Here is a 19,804-nt window from a genome sequence, read left to right as displayed (position 1 = left end):
TTTGCAGTTAAAAACTGCATGACATTTTCATGCTCAACTGGGCAGTTAGCATGGAAAGGAACCGCAATTAGTCTACATGACAGTCAGCAGGATTCTGTTTACTGTACTATAAGGTGCCACATCAACACCACAGTGAAAGGAAACTGTATGATACTCTACTCAACAAATTGAGTTAGTGGCCAATAAAGTGAGGAAATGCTTTTTTGGTGGGCTTCTGTAGAGCATTAAACTATAAAAACAAAACTTTCAGCAATAACACTGACTCAGAAACTGTAGACCATTCATAAAGCAAGCATTAGACAGCAATGATCCCTTGGGGGTGAGGGACCCCCAAGTGGGACAAAACCTACACTCTCCTGGCTAGGAGTATCCCCTATGACACCAAAATATATTATGGGGAGGCTGTTTGTGACTCCATGGTGAAGGATGCTTTATGACATGGGCTAAAAATCGAGCATATATTCAAGTTTTCTCTTCCTAAGTAGGTGTTTTCAGTATGAAGTTTCATAGTACCCTTTGAATCTTTTGATTTCTTTTATTCAATTTTTAAATGGGAAATATTTTAAATCAGTTAGGGACTGAAGTTTGTCAGCAGCAGTCAGACTATTTCTTGTTGAAATATCTACATAAAATTAGTAGGGCATAAATCTTAAGTATATCCGATTTAACAGGTACTTTTGGAAAATATTGTGGATTACAGGCCATTTTCTGCTGCTGTTCTACATAGCTGAAAGTTTATCAGTAAGCAGAATGGGGGGAAGAATAATCTTCCCCAAACAAAATCATCATCCCGACACTTAGTTGTGGGAGCATACGGTAGGCATAGGTGCTGGAACTTAGGGGTGCTCCTGCACCCCTAGCTTGAAGTGATTTCCATTATGTATGAAGTTTACAGTTTGGTTCAATGCATCTCAGCGCACGCACACACCCATAAAAATTGTTCCAGTGCCCCTGAAGGTAGGAAGGCTGGAAGGTACTCTTATGGGTTTCAAATGAGTCACTTGGTAAAGGCAATGTGGGAAGACTGGAGAAACGAGGGGACAAGGTTACAGTTGTGCGGTATGGTAGTCTAAGGTATGTGCACATATGTGGGGCAGAAAGTAACATTAGATAGTGTAATATTTTTCTTTGCTATTGGGTCAAGTAGGGTGGTGTGTGTGTGAGAGAGAGCGTGAGTGAGAGAGAAATACTCTATGTAAGATCATGGGAGTACCCCTTCAGTTAGGAACTCCCTCAGCATTCCCTTGATGAAGCCATTTTAAAATTTTCAATATTTTGGCCGTTTAAAATGCCATAGGTTTAAAACTTTGTATGCATGTTGCCAGCACAGATCCATGAGTTTTTCCTTCAGTTACTGAAATCAGTCCTCTTGTTTGTTTCGGCAGTGGCCACAACCAAGCAAAATTCTATGCTTTACATTTGTTTCTTCTTTCTATAATCCCTAGTACAAAACCAGACGAATTCTGAAAGATGTAGTTTTACCAGGAGTTTACTAACAGAGGGACTAATTGCTTCTGGTGTCCGGAAAAATGATTTAAAGCTGAAAAATAAGGGCTGATTCAAACAACATGGGAGCTTCTGTATTGTTCTCATCAAAACCACAAATGATAATAAAGCCTATTACTCCACAATAGGCATTGATATGTAGAGCATATGTGATTCCCAGTTAATCCTGGTGTCCTTTTTAAATCATTTGGGCCCGATCTGCAAAAGTGCCAAGCACCAGCTTCTCTCACTGACGTCAGCAGAGGCTGTGGCTGCCCTGGGCTTATGAAAAACAATCAGATCCATCTGTTTGAAACCAGAGTATGTCAGCTCAAGTTTCCTACACAGACAGGACACTGGAACCTCTTTGAAGCTGTAAGAAGTTTTTTTTGTTTTTTTTTAAAGTGTCATTACTGCACTAATCCTTTATTCCAGTATGACAACTAGACTTTAGAAGGGACATCTACTTCCAAACTCAAATTTATGTCCTCTGCACAGAATTGCCTCTCTCTCTCAATTTCTTATATATTAAAACACTCCAAATTTATGGGAGGACTTTTGCGATTGCTGTAAAATTTAACACATGAAGATTCGTTTCAATGAATATTAAGGGCCTAATTTTCTGAAACATCCAGCACTCATTTAGGTTCTTAGAATGGACAGATGTTCAGAAATGGTCTGCTGCTACCAGTCCCATTATTCTCCACACCAGCTGCTGAGCACTTCTGAAAAGGAGTGCTGGACACTTCTAAAGTCTCTTGCTTCTTTATTTTACATGCCGTATCTTTGTTTTTAAGACCCAAGCCCCAGATATGGCAAGTTTGAGTGTGAGAATCAATGATGTTATTTCAGAATGCTTCATAATATTACCATTGCCCTATTCATTTCAGTGCAATTAAGTTACTTTCAACAGGGTCTTTGCATACTCCATAACACTGTTGAAAACCACACGCCAATGTCTATTTACAAAGGAAAATTTGGTGAGTCTTAAAAAAGTGTTAGCTGTGGGGAAGAATAGTTTCCATTATCTTCTAGGTAGGAAATAATTCAGCTATAGATCTTTTGTTATTTTCCATGCATCTGACAAATATAGTATATGTCTTTGCTACTCATGTGACAAACTGTAGATCACAACTTAACAGTAGCTTGATAGAACGTCTGAGTTAACACATTGGTTATACCCATGGGTTGAGTTACTGTAAGACCCTTCACATCATATCACCAAGAGGACTCATTTTAACACCCATAGCCACTGGATATCAAGACTGTTCAATGGTTTGCTTCAGCTGACCTTCCTTTTGAGGCTGAACCACAAACTTGCAGGTCATACATCCAGCTGTGGCCAGGGTACTGATGTGTGCAGAATTGTTTGAACAAGTATTGTCAGCTTTATAGGAGCTGCACTGCTGCTAACTAAGTAGCAGGTTTGAGTTGTCAGATGCTCCTGCATTGAATATGAAGTTATGAACTTTTCTGAAAATTCCTAAATTGTCAGGAGCTTCTAAGCCATCAAGGCTGGATCCTGCTGGAGAAAGAGAGGACCGTGGCTGCCTTTGAACTTCAGGAGTTTTTCCCATTTAACACTAGAGCTGCTTATATCTTTTTTTGGAACTTCAGTCTTTGCAAGTTAAGCTCAAACTATTGTTGTTCTTTAAGGAGAGCTTTGAGTGAAGTGGTATACCACTGATTAAGAGACTAAATCCTATGGAGGCATGTTGCCTTTTGTTCGTTATGTAAATGATTATGATAACACAGAGCCTGGAAATGCTATATCCACCTAAAAGAGTGCCATATCAAATTGGCTGGTTTCATTACATTGGATTGTGTGGTCAAAATGCAGTCTGTTTGCAATAGACAGACTGCTTCCAGTAGGACTTCCATCCGATGGCAACTACTCAAGCATGTTTGCATTATCCTTAGTAGAGAAACTGCATGGTAAGAATTAGGCAATGGCTACATATACGTAGCAAGAAAAACAGTTATTTGAAGAGTTTTGGAGCAGCAGTGCCACTGCATATTATTTATACTATATTTTGCAAAGTGCCATTGAAATGGACAAGATTTTAATGCAAGACCATTTAAAGTGTATCACAATTGTTCTGGCATAAGTACAATTCCATGATTAGTTGTATGCTTAAAAATACACATTTGATCAGTATCCAGGCTCCCACATTCACAGATCTAAGAAACAGATTTTAGCTTCCATCCTGCCAGTAAGACCAGCCTGTTGTGTTTAAGTAATATGGTTCAAGAGGATACTATACTAAGACTACACATTCTGAAGCTACTTAACAACAGGTCTAGAAGACCTATACTCTACCTAAACTTACAGTAATAGGTCAAGTTAAGAAATGGCAGAATCAGTTATTAATTTCCCCTGTTTGGGGGAAATTGGGTCCTTAGATGTTAACAACAAATAGCCGAATTAAAATAACATCATTTAGATGAATTCTTTAGAACTTACTACTACTTTGTCATTAGTATGTAATAGAGTTAAAGTCATGATCGTCTGGATTCATAAAGCAGCACTAGAATAACAAGGTTTGGGATTTGAAAGTGCTCTAGTACACACCAGTTCAGACAAGACACCATTCATGTACAACAATGAATGATGAAAACATTTTTTTAATCTTAGTTTTTCCCAACAGCTATGTCAATCCTATAAGATTATAATGCAGACATCAAGATACATATGCCAAAACTCAGTGGAGTTGAACGAGAACCTGCAGCAATCTTTTAGCTTGGCATTTCATTGCACTGGGTTTCTAAGTAGACTATTTCCATATGCAGGTTCCATTATGATTAGTGGGAGTCATATGTGATTGATAATTTCAAAGACGTAAGTAGACCCCTTTGATCAGAGCATTTAAAATTTGTTACCAGTTAAAACAAGTTTACTCTTGTGCAGGGTAGTTTCCCATCATAGAGGGCAACTGAGCTCTTCCATTTATTACATTTGTACATTCTATTATCTCAGATTTTACATCCTGTTTCCATTATAAATTAACTTTGATATATTGGAAGTAACCTGGCTGACATAAAAAAACAAGAGAGGAAACCCTCACATGCTGTCTCTTATTGCTATATTCCAGACAATTGGCTGTCCTTGTACTGATCAAACCAAAACAAATGACAGTCTGTATGTGGAAACCATGAAACACAGGTCTTACTATTACTGCTACAAACATATCAGGCATACTACCTTAACATCCGAGACGAGACATGCTACGAGGAAAGTAATAGGAGCCATTTATGTTTTTACAGCAAAGTAGGAGGTGCTCTTCTTTACGCAGGAAAAAAATCCAGAAGCAACATCCTTTTTAGTTACCTAAATGTCCTTACTAAGTCAGCCACACTCATTGATAAATGTGTTGAGTAGGCACCAATTCTGGGGAAGGTGAGGGGGGAACCTAACAAACTCCTTACCCGGAACACAACTTACTCAAGTCACTGTAAACAAGCAATTTCTTTATGAAAGTTCTCACCCTATCGTTATAGTTGGGTATTGTAAATGAAACCCTTTCATTTCAGCTATATTAACCAAGTCAAAGTCAGTTACCACAAGCTTCCTTTTTCATGCCAAAGGAAAGAACAGAGACATAAGTCAAGACTACTTCCCCACCCCCCCCCCTTCAAAAACATTTTTCCCCTTTTCCATTTTATACGTTTTTCCACTTGGAGCATGCCTCAGGAGACAAAATCCTATGTTTCCCAACAAAATAGAAACAAAGGTCTCTGTTGTGGCATGTCCTTTCTCTTTTCCACCCAGAAGAGAAGGATGTGAAACTGAAGAAAAAAAATACATGACTGACAGTACATCTGCTTCATGCAGTTCCCAACATTAACACCTGCTGATCTCACCCCTTCCCTCCTCCAGTTAGTTGTCTGGTGTCTACTGTTCACAAATCAGCATGACTAGCAGATACAGAAATCTAAGAAGCTATTCCCAGTGACTCTAGACTTGAAATGACCCTGACCAAACAAGTACTGCACAAATTTCTTCTCTAGCTCGTTGAATGAAAATTGTGCACTTTGGAATTACCTGATCAAGTTACATTTATTTTAATTTACTAACTGAACCTATTCAGTAGGCTCTATGAACAAAAAGTCAGGCACAGTGTACAACAATCAATTGCAATATCAGACTAAGTTAACTCAACTCTAACATAAGCCTAATTCTCCATAGTCACATGCACACAGAGCAAAAGTTTAAGTAAACAGGTAACCTATAGGTGAGTCCCAAAGGTCAACAGACTCAGGCTTGTTAACATACCGGTACTCTTCACTATAACCCAGAACTAAAAGGAACAGAGTGGGAGTGGTTTCTAACCATGGTATATAACATAAGGTTAGTGAGATGTACAGTTTATGTCATTTACTGTACCTGAGATTGTGCCCTCATCCCAGTCTTCAGATCTTCTGAATCGATTTGCTGTAAATCCTACACAGACGTTAACCCCAAAGGCAAAGGCAAATAAGGATATTACCTGCAAAAGTAAGAGAGCAAAATGATCAAACTAAGCAAAACTAGAATCCAAATTTAAGAGTATTGTGACTGAAAAAAGGAGGGACCAGATATATTATTTGAGTTGCTAGTCACTACAGTTCCTATTACTGGAACAGTAAATGACAGTCACAATTTTAGAATAATCAAAACCAGAAGGGGACTTATGAATAAAACATCTGATTTAAAAGCTCAAATGTTTCTTTTTATAGGAAGTTTTTCAGGAGACACTGGTTAGTCCTCCTTTCTATACAAACATGCTCTTTTCCTTTCCTTCCCTACCTGATGTAACTGGAAACAGCTTTTCTTAGCCATACTAGAGAATTCTTGAAAAGCCTTCACAGTATGCTCTCTTTTTCTTTATATTGAGTGCAGTGCTGTTTGCTCCGTGAGTTCAGTCTATTAGCTACAACTAATCCCACCTGGTGAGGTTGACAGGCTCATTTGATTTGTCCAGGGGTGATTTCATCATGTTTCACTCACAAATCGCAGCTCTGAGTCCAAGAAGCTGCAGGCATCATCCTCTCTCTCCCCCCCTCCCCCACAAAATGCACACACACACTTTTATGTGGTTTCCTCTGCCCAGGCAGGGTTTTCTCATGTTACTGTGGCCAATACCAGTTCATGTTCATTTTATTCTCCTCACAAAAGCAACACGGTTAAAAAAAGAAACCAATGTGTTTTCATCTCCCTAGAACGGAAAAATCTCTTGGTCTAAGGAATGAAAATTTGCCATCTTCAAACATGAGAAAACTTGCAAGCGAGGATTTCAGTGCAGTTAACTTTTAGAGAATTAAAAAACCGCACACACAATAACTCCGCTGATTTTGTGAAAGAGCCGCACGTTTTTTTTACTGGTTTGATAAACTCAGTCCTTGGTCTCACACTTGGGAACTGCGTCTAAAGTTTCCAAACGGTTCTCATGGCAGAATCCCCAGCAGTGTAGCGAATTCTGATAAGGTTCCTTTTCCAGCATCGTGATCCCTTGCATTGCTACACAATGTACTTATGTAACTGCTCGCAACTGCATCCACGCATGCTGAAGACCCAACACAGCTTAAAAAAACGTGACATTTCAGCCTCCCCCTCCCTTCTTTGCCTTTTAAACATATATGTATCACACCATTTAGAGCTCAGCAGCTCTGATAAGCAGCTCTCTCTGCAGAGCAGACGATAACGGTGCATGGAATTATGGTTCACGATGGTGGTTTAAATGTTATTTGCTAAGGCGAATTATTTACCAAGTTAGTTCGCCACATTTTTTATCTCCTGAAAGCGTCTTTTTTACTAACAACTACACTTAAAGGGACAGAGTCACAATTTGTCAATCTAACCCCGGACTTTCCTAGCTTCCTGGAGAGTCAGCACATATTAGAGGGTTTGCACGAAGGTCCAGTAAGACTTTTTTTTTTTAAATAAACCAATTTAAACACATACCATAGCGGTTCCATTAGAACCCGCGCTCAAGCAATAACCACTCTCACTTCGTAGCCTCACCTTCCTAGGCAGGGCTAAAACCCACCCTGGTTTACTAGCCACACCTCATCGCACAGCCCTTAACAGAAGCCGCCCTCGATTCTTTTTCACGCGGGTGTGAACAGAAAGTGGTCTCCTGGCGCTGCTGTATCTTCGCCACGCAAACCACAGGGGGCGTAATCACGGGGAGCGGAAGCCAAGGCGGCTTCTGTTCTCAATGAAATGATGCAGACGATTGAAAAAAAAAGAGACACGCTCGATTTACTCCGCAGCCAGTGCTAAACCAACCGGAGCATGCGTGCGACGGTAGGGGATCTTGCTTGCAAGAGGGTCCTTGAGTAGATGGGTCAAGAGTCGAGCCCGTATTTTACCCTGCCCCAGTTTGGCTGGTTTGAAAATGACCTGGCTGGTCGGATTACAGACTGCCCTGCATGCTGAAGTCCACTTCTCCATCCAGGCTTGCGCGGATCCCTAGCCCGCGATAAACCCTGTGTGCGCGAAAGTTGTGTCAGGATGTGCCTGCGCTCACACAGAGCCGGGGGGAAGGACCGAGGAACCGATTCATTTTTCTCCCTCCCCACTGAAACAAAAAGGCTTTCTCATAACCAACCGGGGAGGCATCACCTCTTGGCAAAGCAACTTGTATGAAGCTGCGCTTCGCTAGAAATGTTTCTGTTTTGTTCCTGAGAATATATACTACGTGATTGATAGAACAAGACACGATGTTCAGCTAGTGTAACTGGAAATGAGAGTGAGTGGAACTTGCAAGGTGTCCTTTAAAGAAACCATTCTACCATTTTGATGCAATCTGTTGCAAATATGTGCTCTTTGGAGGTGCTTTCTGAGCACCCGAAATAAAAGGCATCTCTGGCTGGTGTGATTTAGTAATTAACCGAGAGACAGTGAGCTAAATTGGGACACTAGAAATCACACCAATTTAGTAACACTATTTTAACAGGGAGCTCTTAACCTTCCCCCTCAAACAAAATCCTTGAGTGACCATTCGGGTGAGCCTACCAATGTACTTTGAAGGTCACCAGTTCCAAGCTGTGACTGACCAATTATGGAAGCAGAATCCAGAGATAAGGGCACCTCATTAAAAACACCCTTAGCTAACCAAATATAGGTCATGTTAGCAAAAGCAACACAACTGAAGAGGTAACATACAGCAAGAAAAGCAGATCCTTGGGTAGCCAGGACCCTAACCGTATTTATAGGGCTTCATTGGTCAAAATCAACACCTTGGATAACACCTGAATAAGCCAGAGGCCTACAGACTCCCTTTCTGTCTCCCGTTCATCTAATATTAGGGATGTAGTTGGGGTAGTGGTTGTGACAGTATCAGATCTAGAAGAAAAGGATGGTGAGATGTCTAGAAACAGGTAGTGGCTGGGGTGTAAGCAAGCCAAGGGTTTGGCAGAAATTGGCTGGAATGAGAAAGAGCAGAGGCAGAAGGTGGATGTGAGCGGGCAAAGTAGTGAATGGGGTGGAAGTTTGCAGTGGGTTTTTTTTGTTTTGTTGTTTGTTTCTTGAGGGAGGATATGCAGAGATTTTATTTAATCAGGTTCATTATTTACAGCTGAGATCACTTTTATGTACTATTTTGCTTCCCTACATGCCAACATTATTTCCAAACCAATTTAAGATCTACAATATAACTGTTCACTCAACACATAAAACAGCTCTTCATAGAAAAAAAATGAAAATGAATTATAGAACAGTAGTGCATACATTTTGCTCCTGAAAAGCCAGCTTTATTTTAAAACACTAACGTTTGGAAGATTGGATCTCTGAATTTGAGGAGATCAAAGATACACACTTGTGATTTTAAAATTATTTTGGTTAGTAGTCATTTCATAGAATTTATCTTTAAAGTGTACCGGAATTCACCTATGTTTTTAAAAAACTGACACTGGTGAGAGGTAAGAATTAATATATTGGCCATCAAAAATTCAATACAACTGATTTCCATTGTACAACTTTAGCCAAAAAAGCTCCACATAGTGACGATTTAAAGAATCAGTCAGTTAATGCTTAGAGGTAATCTACCAAATTAGGCACACTTCCTTTCATTTTCATGTTAACCAAATTAATCTTGATCAGCAAATGGTTCTGAAATTAGAGAGTTTGCTAGTAAACTAAAACATATTTAGATACATGAATAGCTGGTAAAATAGTGAGTCACAGGTGGGTATGTGGAAAGCCAAGTTGCTTTACCCATCACTGGTGTGCATTGGTGTCCTCATCTGTGCAGGGTGTGTTTTAGTTAAGTCTACACAGGCAGGAAAACTACTGCAATAAACCAGGTCCATTCACCTTCCAAGTAAATAAGAGATTCACGCTTTGGTTTGCATTATCTTCTATGTGTAGGGTCCTCCAGTGGTAAGAAGCTTATAAGCAGGATCCCGGCTTCTCCTACACAACACTACACAGGCACACGCAGCATGCCCAGCAGCTGAATGGCAGCAAATGCCAGTATTGCCCAGATAACATATCATGATTTCTTGTAGCTTCTTTACAACTAGATCCTCACACACCCCTCTGAATAAAAGTCCATTGGTGGGTCAAACTGCCATACAATTGGTGCTGGCCGTTTTGCAGCAGCTGAGGAGCACACAATAATTTTTAGTATCTTTGAACCCTTAGTATTCTCCCAGCGTGTGAAGGAGAGATAAGGACTGAGGGCAGAGTGCAGGATGCATGAGGGGGGTTGGCTTTAGTCTGTGGAGAGCAGTTTGTTAGTAGGTAATACACCAGGATCCATGGTGCAGCTTGTTTTCATACCTACATAAGCTCCAAGGAATTTACAAAGGGCGGCTATGTCCTAACAGGTCACACAGGAATAGTACATAAGAGCTGTTGCAGGTTGTGGATGGAGACGAGTTTACACCTTTTCAGCTCAGAAGGATAATGCTGTAGAATACAAATACAGCTAATGATATAATCAATATGACCTATATACTTGATAGATTGATGTAAAATGTTAGGGCGTGTGAAAAACTTCAGACAGCTAATAAGCAGAACTATGAATAAATTAAAAAAATACAAACTAACCATAAGAAGGGCAAGAGGGAGACCTAAAGTTCTTATTGATATGTTAATAAGGTGAGCTGGGCAGAGACAAAGAGAAGCCATTAGTGGAGATTGGGAATGTAATGTCACATCCCAGGGTCATTAGAAATGGTATGACAATTAGAGAAACATCTGTGGTTATCTTTTTCTCTTGCATGCAACATTTTGTAAAAAGTATATGTATTCTATTCTACATAGATTCCTATACTGGGTTCACCACCAGAGCATCTGAGCAACTTTCCAAAATGTGTTAAGCAACATGATTAACATCTCCTTCTGGCTGGGAAAGCATTATCTAAAGTTGTATCTGTTCTCTCACCCTCTTTCCCCATCCTGGACACAGCAGGGGCAGGAGTTGAACTCTGTACCTTTGATAGCCTAGACAAGGATCAAAACTCTATGCCAAGAAGGCATGTCAACTAAATTTTAATTATATACATTTATCAGCCAGAAATATACATTCACCCATATATATATATTTATAATTTTACCATAAATTAATAATGTTACTCACTTTTTCAATTATTTGCATTATTCTCAAGAAAAAACATCTATAATTATTTTACCAAACCCTCTGTCAATTCATAAATATGTTGATATTTCCCAATTAGAAGTTTCCTTTGAAATAAACTATTTAGCTACCAAAATTAAGATATCAATAATAATAATAATACATAAAATCCTCAAACCATGGGTGAAATCCTGGTTCCATCAAAGTCAATGGCAATATTATCATGAATTTGACCCAATATATTTTGTTATGTGGCCAATATAAAATTTATATTGCCTATTCATTTCCTTGCTTTTAAGTGTTTGGGGTTTGTAATTGATACCATTGGTCAGCATCTTGTGTGGCACTTAGCAACCATAAGTTGCCTTCAAAACGATTGTTTGCTTTTCAAAAATAGCCAAAGGAATGAATTACATGAGCATACACTCTTAATAACATACATGCCATTATGTATAGTACTATGTAACTGTCCCATGGATGTAATTCGTAAAATCATGTGTGTGAAAAAAGTAGGACTGTCAAGCGATTAAAAATTTAATCGCAATTATTCACTCTGTTAAACAATAATAGAATACCATTTATTTAAATATTATTATGTTTTCTACATTTTCAAATATATTGATTTCAGTTACAACACAGAATATAAAATGTACAGTGCTCAATTTATATTATTTTTATTACAAATATTTGTACTATAAAAATGAAACTAAATAGTATTTTTCAATTCACCTAATACAAGTATTGTAGTGCAACCTCTTTATCATGAAAGTTGAACTTACAAATGTAGAATTATGTGCAAAAAATAACTGCATTCAAAAATAAAACAATGTAAAACTTTAAAGCCTACAAGTCCACTCAGTCCTACTTCTTGTTCAACCAATCATTCAGACAAACAAGTTTGTTTACATTTTCAGGAGATAATGCTGCCCACTTCTTGTTCACAATGTCACCTGAAAGTGAGAACAGGCATTCATATGGCACTGTTGTAGCCGGTGTCACAAGATCTTTATGTGCCAGATGCATTAAAGATTCATATGTCCCTTCATGCTTCAACCACCATTCCAGAGGACATGCATCCATGCTGATAACGGGTTCTGGTCAATAACCATCCAAAGCAGTGCAGACTGAAGCAAGTTTATTTTCATATCTGAGTCAGATGCCACCAGCAGAAGGTTGATTTTCTTTTTTGGTGGTTCGGGTTCTGTAGTTTCCGCATCAGACCATTGCTCTTTTAAGACGTCTGAAAGCATGCTCCTCACCTCATCTCTCTCAGATTTTGGATGGCACTTCAGATTCTTAAACCTTGGGTCAAGTGCTGTAGCTATCTTTAAAAATCTCGCATTGGTACCTTCTTTTTGTTTTGTCAAATCTGCAGTGAAAGTGTTCTTAAAATGAACAACATGTGCTGGATCAGCAGCGAAGACTGCTATCACATGAAATATATGGCAGAATGCGGGTAAAACAGAGCAGGAGACATACAATTCTCCCCCAAGGAGTTCTGTCACAATTTTAATTAACACATTTTTTTAACGAGCATCATCAGCATGGAAGCAGATCCTTTGGAATGATAGCCAAAGCATGAAGGGGCATACGGATGTTTAGCATAACTGGCTCATAAATACCTTACAATGTCGGCTACAAAAGTGCCATGCGAACGGACTTGTAGGCTCTAAAGTTTTACATTGTTCTGGTTTTGAGTGCAGTTATGTAACAAAAAAAAAATCTACATTTGTAAGTTGCACTTACATGATAAAGAGATTGCACTATAGTACTTGTATGAGGTGAACTGAAAAATACTATTTCTTTTGCTTGCCATTTTTACAGTGCAAATATTTGTAATAAAAATAATGCTATAAAATGAGCACTGTCAACTTTGTATACTGTGTTGTAATTGGGATCAATATATTTGAAAATGAAGAAAACATCCAAAAATATTTAATAAATTTCAATTGGTATTCTATTGTTTAACAATGCAATTAAAACTGCGGTTAATTGCGATTAATTTTTTTGAGTTAACTGCGATTAATCGACAGCCCTAGAAAAAAGCTGAAAATGGGGACTCTTGTTTCTATGCACTGTGTTGCAATGAGCAATGTTGCTGGTTGGACATGTTCCCCACATTTTATGCGCAGAGCTGCCTTCTGGCTGGAAGCACAACCACCTCTTGGTTACCCCAAGTAGCTGTTTTTCCCACCATCTGGCCACAATTCCAACATTCCATCTGATTCTCACAGGGTCCTGGGATGACTGAACCTGGCAATATTATTCTAAACACAAAGAGCTCTCAGCCATGCTTGTAGCGGTTTCCATCATTTCATACTGACTCAACAGACATTCTACGTGCTGGAAGGTTTGTGCTGATTTGTGCAGCTGGTGAATGAGAGGCTATGTGTGGTATGGGTTATTGAGCATGCTAGTTGTGTTGATTCATGTGTGGGTTGAGTTGTTCTGGGAGAGTTGTGTGGATGGTGAAGGAGAGATATGTGTTGCAATGAGGAGCTGTATGTGTTTGGAGTTATTGTGTGTGCTTGTTGTGTGGGTGGTTGTGTAGGACTGTGACAGTTGGGCCAAGTAATTCACCAATTGTGCAGTGTCCCTCATACAACCAATGATACTGTTTCATGCAAATTTGCTCTAGAGTAAGGGTGATGATTGTTTGAGTTATCACTGATATTACAGTAGTGTAGGACTCGTCATGGCACAGATACATGACTTACGGAAGCTGAAAGCCGGGACTGTCACATGGGTATAATTTGTTAGGTTAAAATGGCTGAGAATTTAAAAAAACCTGTATGGCAACAGAGCACAAAACTCATCGATGATTGAACTTGGTGATAGTCTAAACAAAAAGAGCTCTCACTCATTCTTGAAATTGTTTCCATTACTTCACACTGATTCAACAGATTTTCTATGCTTCAGAGTGACACACAGAGTGACAATCCTGGAATCTTATTATACAAAAATGTATGTGAAATACCTTATATTTAGCTATAGCTGTAATGCACCATCATTAATTCCTGATCTGAACTTTATGAATGATAAAGCTTAGAGATCTAAAGAGACTAAAACAGAGTAGATAAAACGTAAGACACAGCAAGGCCAACAGCACCATTATGGTTCTGTCTAAAGCCTGCTCATCTCTTCTTGCCCAGGGGAGGCTAATAAATTGAGTCCCCAGGCTCACAGAGTGGCCTAGTGCCTCAGCAAAGGAAGCTGTTGATAAGCCTTCCTATTTTCCCTAACTTCCCCCAAAACAAGTGGGAGGCCCATCCAATTGAATGCAGTGCATTTTGTATTTGTTCTGGCTGGGTCTAAACTAGCCAGTATAAGCTCGGGACACATTTACAGGACACCTGGTAGCTTGCTTCACAAACATGGCTCCTGGAACAGTGCTTAAAGTGGCCCGAAAAAGGTGGGCGGTCTATTTGGGAGCTGCAGCTTTGGTAAAACTGTGATTAAAGTGCACCCCTCAGTGACCCAGCTTGATTTTTACTTTATTTTTTCCAGCCAGGTCTGCAAGCTCTTGTGACTCCCTCCACTTTAAGCACTGCTTGGAACACATATTGGAAAGGTCTAGGGCTTCCCACCAGTCTCCCTGCAGGATGTGCCACCGGTAAAAGAAAAAAAAATCTAGTCAGTCACAGATAGGGGACAATTAAATGCACCTTGTTGAAATAAGAAGCCCAAATTGACTGGTAATGAACAGCTGACTTTCATCCGCCAATCAAGTCTCAAGACTGTAAACTCTTTGGGCCAGGAACCATCTTTTTGTTCTATTTGCACCCAGCACAATGGGATTCTGGTCCCATAACAAGGGTTCTTAGGTGCTACAGTAATACAAATAATAAATAACATTAATAATAATTAGGAAGAGAGGAGTTTCTCTTTTTTCTAGAGGCTCAGTTTTTTAAATCTGAAAAGTAATGAATTCAGACTGTAATCCTTCCTCCCTCGGGGGGGGGGGGTCTCTGAATTGCCAAGGTATACGCACACCAGGCAATGCTTCCTAGCGCACTTCGACTGATATGGCTCTAGTACCTCAGTGCTCCAACTGCCTACAACCTTCACGATCTTCCTAGGGTAACCCAGACATACCACCTCTGAGACCCAGGGAACTGTACCTCCCTGGCAATCTATATCGCTCCACAGCAAGAGGAACATTCAGCAGCAGATTCATCACACTGACCAATAACAGCTCATCCAATTCATCACTAGGTCAACCCAAATAATCAGAATACTACAAGTATTCACAGCTGCCAAGTTCTCTGCAGCTGTGTGTGTTGTTTCTGACAAATAAAAGTGAGAGAAAGCTTTAATTTCCCACTCCCCACACAACAGGCAAGGGATCCCAAGTCCTTTCCAGAGCCATTGGTGCAAATGGGAGGCACAAGCCAATCCCATCAGACTCCATATAAGAAGGTGATGCTAGACTCCTCTCCCACACAAGAACAGAAAGACAAACAGTGAAAGGATTTGAAATGTAAAGTATTAAGTAGGGCTTTCATTTTAACAACATTCCTTGTTCCCTTTCCCTTTAGTTGGAGAGAGTTTTTAGAAGGAAAAACCCATTGTTTTGACAGTCTTTTAGATGGTACCAGAGATAGTAATAATTGTCCTTTTGGGAAAAAGAGAAGAAGTTAGCTGAGATGGGCTGGACCTGTTGCTGTTGCGGTTGTTGTTAAGTCTGATCCTGTTTCATTCCAAGTAGTGTTTGGGATTCAGCAGGAGTCAGTAGAGGTAGTGATGTCATCGGGGTCCCTCTCTGGCCTGGTTGAGTCAGGATGTCTCTCAGGCTCAGCATGACAAAGGCCCAGGGTCCTGGGAGACGGCAGCTATAATTGTGATGCTCATTCCAGCAGTCAATTTTCTCCCCAAAATCTTTTTTTTTTTTAATTTAAGGAGCCACAAGTAGACTGGTGGGCAGAATAACCCGCCCCTTCATTATTTTGTCTATCAATTAGGCCTAGTTTTCAACACATCAGTTTTGGTTCACTGATTTTTGGTTCCACACTTTTCTTTTTTACCAAGCATAATCATAACACAGACCTTGAGTCATAGTGGTAAGCCTTTTGTTTGGACTATTTCAGTCTTCCTTTTGTAACTGTTCTCATCAACATTTGTCATTATAAATTATTGTGACATCTTATGAACTTTCACATACTTTTTACTGTAGAATTTACAATTCGGGTAAATTTGTATGCCTAATTATTACAATATGACCCAAATTACTGGGCTTGAGCTACTTCAGAAAGAACTATCACAACTGGGATCAGGACTGAGGGACTCAGGAGACCCCCCCAGTTGTGAGTGATGAACCAGTCAACAAGGAAAAATTGGCTAAAGAAAAGAAATGAGTGAGAGAAAGAGAGGGGTAAGTCAGAGGGTTTACTAGCAGCAGTGAAGGTGGTCAACTAGATGGGAATCGCAAGTACTGGTGATAGCTGAGATGGCTTGACCTTCTTTAGATGGTACTAAAATTTGCAACTTAGAATGTGCACTCCATTCTTGCTGTGTGCTGGTGGCAGATGATCTTTCAGCTTTTGGAGGGGCAGGATTTGAATCTAATCAGGATTCAGGAAACAAGACTGTGCTAGGTGTGGCATTTTGGGAGTTCAGAGGAATTGAAGGAGAAACCCATCTTTTTGGTCCTCAGAGCCTGATACTTATGGTGGAGTAGGGATACTGTTTTATACCAATGTGGTATCCGTGGAGAGGATGCTAGCAATTGCAGCCAGGAATTGATTTATTAGTTGATTTCTGCTGTATGGGTCTGAGGTATTGTTGTATCACCATCAATGGCTCACAGCACCAGAAGCTGAGGAAGGATCTTTTTATAGAGGTTGCTTCTTTTTTACTGATGTCTCGACAATTGTCTTTTATGAGGATTTTAATTGTTTAGCTGCAGTGATTGACCAACTGAAGAAACCTAACGGGTTTGGAGCTGATGAAACTTATTTACAAACACTGTGTGCTACCTTTGGATTACAGGATGTTTTGGGGCATCCTCATTAAAGGAAGGGACATTTACATTTATTAGAGGGCAATCGGGTAGTCAGTTGGACAGTGTGTATGTCAGTGATCAGACGATGTGCAGTGCAAACTGTAGCATTTTCCAACCACTGCTTGGTCCAAGCTGGTGAGTACAGACACATGGCCAAAGGTCACTGTTATTGGAAACTAAATACTTGTTCATTTAATAATATAGTAGCAGTTAGGAAGTTTGAAGGCATCTTCATGGAATGAGAAAGGGTTGAGGAGTTTTATGCATCCCAGATGGAATGGTGGGAACTGATAGAGAAGAGCTTACTGACCTCTCTACATTCCTTTTCAAGAGGTCTGTATGCATCTGATTACAAGCATTACTTAGCATTGCATAGCCATTTAAGAGACCTTCATAGTTGACTGCAAGCTGGGGAATGACTTATGAGGAGAGGCTGAGGGAACTGGGATTGTTTAGTCTGCAGAAGAGAAGAATGAGGGGGGATTTGATAGCTGCTTTCAACTACCTGAAAGGGGGTTCCAAAGAGGATGGATCTAGACTGTTCTTAGTGGTAGAAGATGACAGAACAAGTTGCAGAGGGGGAGGTTTAGGTTGGACATTAGGAAAAACTTTTTCACTAGTAGGGTGGTGAAGAACTGGAATGGGTTACCTAGGGAGGTGGTGGAATCTCCTTCCTTAGAGGTTTTTAAGGTCAGGCTTGACAAAGCCCTGGCTGGGATGATTTAGTTGGGGATTGGTCCTGCTTTGAGCAGGGGGTTGGACTAGATGACCTCCTGAGGTCCCTTCCAACCCTGAGATTCTATGATTCTAATAGCTGCTGCGGGGAGCTCTGAGCCCTTTAAATCCCAGCCCCAGCCCAGCCGCCAGAGCTGTGGCCGGGATTTAAAGGGCTCTGGGCTGCCCGCAGCCGCAGGCAGCCCAAAGCCCTTTCAGTCCCCGCCGTGGAAGTCGATGCGGTCTGTCACGGCATACTGGCTCTTGCCGGTACGCCGTACCGGCTTACTTTCACCTCTGAGTAGAAGCCAGTTAGGCCCTTAAGGTGCTGATATCTTCCCTCACTCAGGCCCTGCTACCAGGCTGCTTATTTGTCCCCTTCAACTGAGAGTTGAAAGCCACTATAGCTGGCACAGAACAGCAGTCATGAGTGAAAGAAGAAAACGCCCCTCTGGGGCAGCATTCAGAAAAAGAAAGAAAGCAAAGGAAGCTTTTCTATCTAAGTAGGAAGGAGCTCTCCTGAGTTACATAGACACAAATGTTCAGGGTGAGCTTTCCGGCCTCAGTGAGGATGTGAGTGGTGAGGAGATGCCTGATCTTCCAGTTAGTCAGAGTGCAGGTGACCTGGCAGCTACTGCAGCATCCATATCTCCATCTCAAATGAATGTAACCATGCACATTCCTGAAGAAAAAAGTGTAGATCAGAGAAGAGTGTGGTGGAGGCGCAAGAAACAGCTGCTGCTGAGTTTAGTTCCTTAAGTCTAGATGATCCAGGACTGTGGACCCACTTGAGCAGTAGCCTGAGGGACTTCCTTGTACTGCATGGGCCACAGCAAGTGAAATATTCATGTTCCCCAAAGACAATGAAAATAGAAGTTTCCATCCAACACATTACTGGCATGAAATCCCCAATGGTGACAAAGTGGAGAGGCCATGGCTTATGTACTCAAAAACCCAGAATGCTGCATACTGTTTTTGTTGCAAACTCTTCCAGTCTAATGTTCCAGCCACATTGGGTTCTACAGGAACAAAGGACTGGCAAAATCTGGCATGCCATGAGAAGGCAGCAAAGCATTACATAGGTGGAAAGAGCTTGAGATGAGACTAAGGTTAAAGGCCACCATAGATGATCAGCATCAAGAGAAGATTGTATCAGAGTCTCTTTACTGGCAAAATGTTCTGAAAAGGCTCATTGCCATTGTGAGAATGCTTGCTACCCAAAACCTAGTACTGCATGGCACTTCAGATCAGCTGTATGTGCCAAACAATGAAAACTTCCTTAAAATTGTGGAGCTGATGACTGAGTTTGATGCTGTACTCCAGGAGCATCTAAGAAGAGTCACCACCCAAGAAATGTACACACACCACTAACTTGGAAAAACAATTCAAAATGAGATCATACAGTTACTGGCAACAAAAGTCAAACAGAAGATTGTGGTAGATCTGAAGTCAGCAAGATATTACTCTGTTATTCTGAACTGCACACCTGACATCAGCCATACAGAATAAATGACTTTAATGGTACGTTTTGTAACAACAACAAAACCTAGTGAAAATGTCCGTGCAATGGTGACTGTCAGAGGGCATTTTCTACAATTTATTGACATTGATGATACTACAGGAGCTGGTATGACAAATGTGCTTCTTAAAAAGCTGGAAGATACGGGAATTGCGATAGGGCTACGATAATGGTGCCAACATGAGAGGAAAGAACAGAGGAGTGAAGACACAGATCCGAGAGTTAAACCCTCGAGCTTTTTTTGTCCCATGCAGTTCTCATTCATTGACCTTGGTGGTCAGTGATGCAGCATCAGTTTCTAGTAAGGCTGCTGAATTTTTTAATGTAATTCAAAGCATCTATGTATTTTTCTCTGCATCAACTCATCAATGGCAAATATTGAAGCAACATCTGGGAACATCCTCTCTGACACTGAAACCACTGAGTGCCACACGATGGGAAAGTCGAGTGGAGGCAATAAAGCCTATCAAACACCAAATTGGGAAGATAGATGATGCTATAGTTGCCATTACGGAGGATAAT

The 19,804-nt window shown here is 40.4% G+C and overlaps 1 protein-coding gene across 4 annotated transcripts in view; it reads right to left on the bottom strand.

Annotated features, from left to right (window-relative positions):
- ENPP2 (ectonucleotide pyrophosphatase/phosphodiesterase 2) overlaps window positions 1-19,804 on the bottom strand; it is a 101,709-nt gene that overhangs the window by 60,676 nt on the left and 21,229 nt on the right. For 2 of the 4 annotated variants that reach the window (XM_045004713.1, XM_045004709.1), the window contains exons 1-2: window positions 6,272-6,417; window positions 5,870-5,972 (exon numbers count right to left, since the gene is read on the bottom strand). In XM_045004713.1, coding sequence (XP_044860648.1) covers window positions 5,870-5,972; window positions 6,272-6,304 — 136 coding nt within the window. In that variant the 5' untranslated portion in view covers window positions 6,305-6,417. Of the gene's footprint in view, window positions 1-5,869; window positions 5,973-6,271; window positions 6,418-7,426; window positions 7,462-19,804 lie in introns of those variants that run through there. The other 2 variants (XM_045004712.1, XM_045004711.1) reach the window with 2 other exon arrangements.

This window comes from Mauremys mutica, chromosome 2 (assembly GCF_020497125.1).
Source record: "Mauremys mutica isolate MM-2020 ecotype Southern chromosome 2, ASM2049712v1, whole genome shotgun sequence".
In the NCBI taxonomy this organism is placed as follows: domain Eukaryota; kingdom Metazoa; phylum Chordata; order Testudines; family Geoemydidae; genus Mauremys; species Mauremys mutica.
Note: the sequence above shows the minus strand (reverse complement) of the source record. Positions and strands in the feature narration are given on the sequence as shown.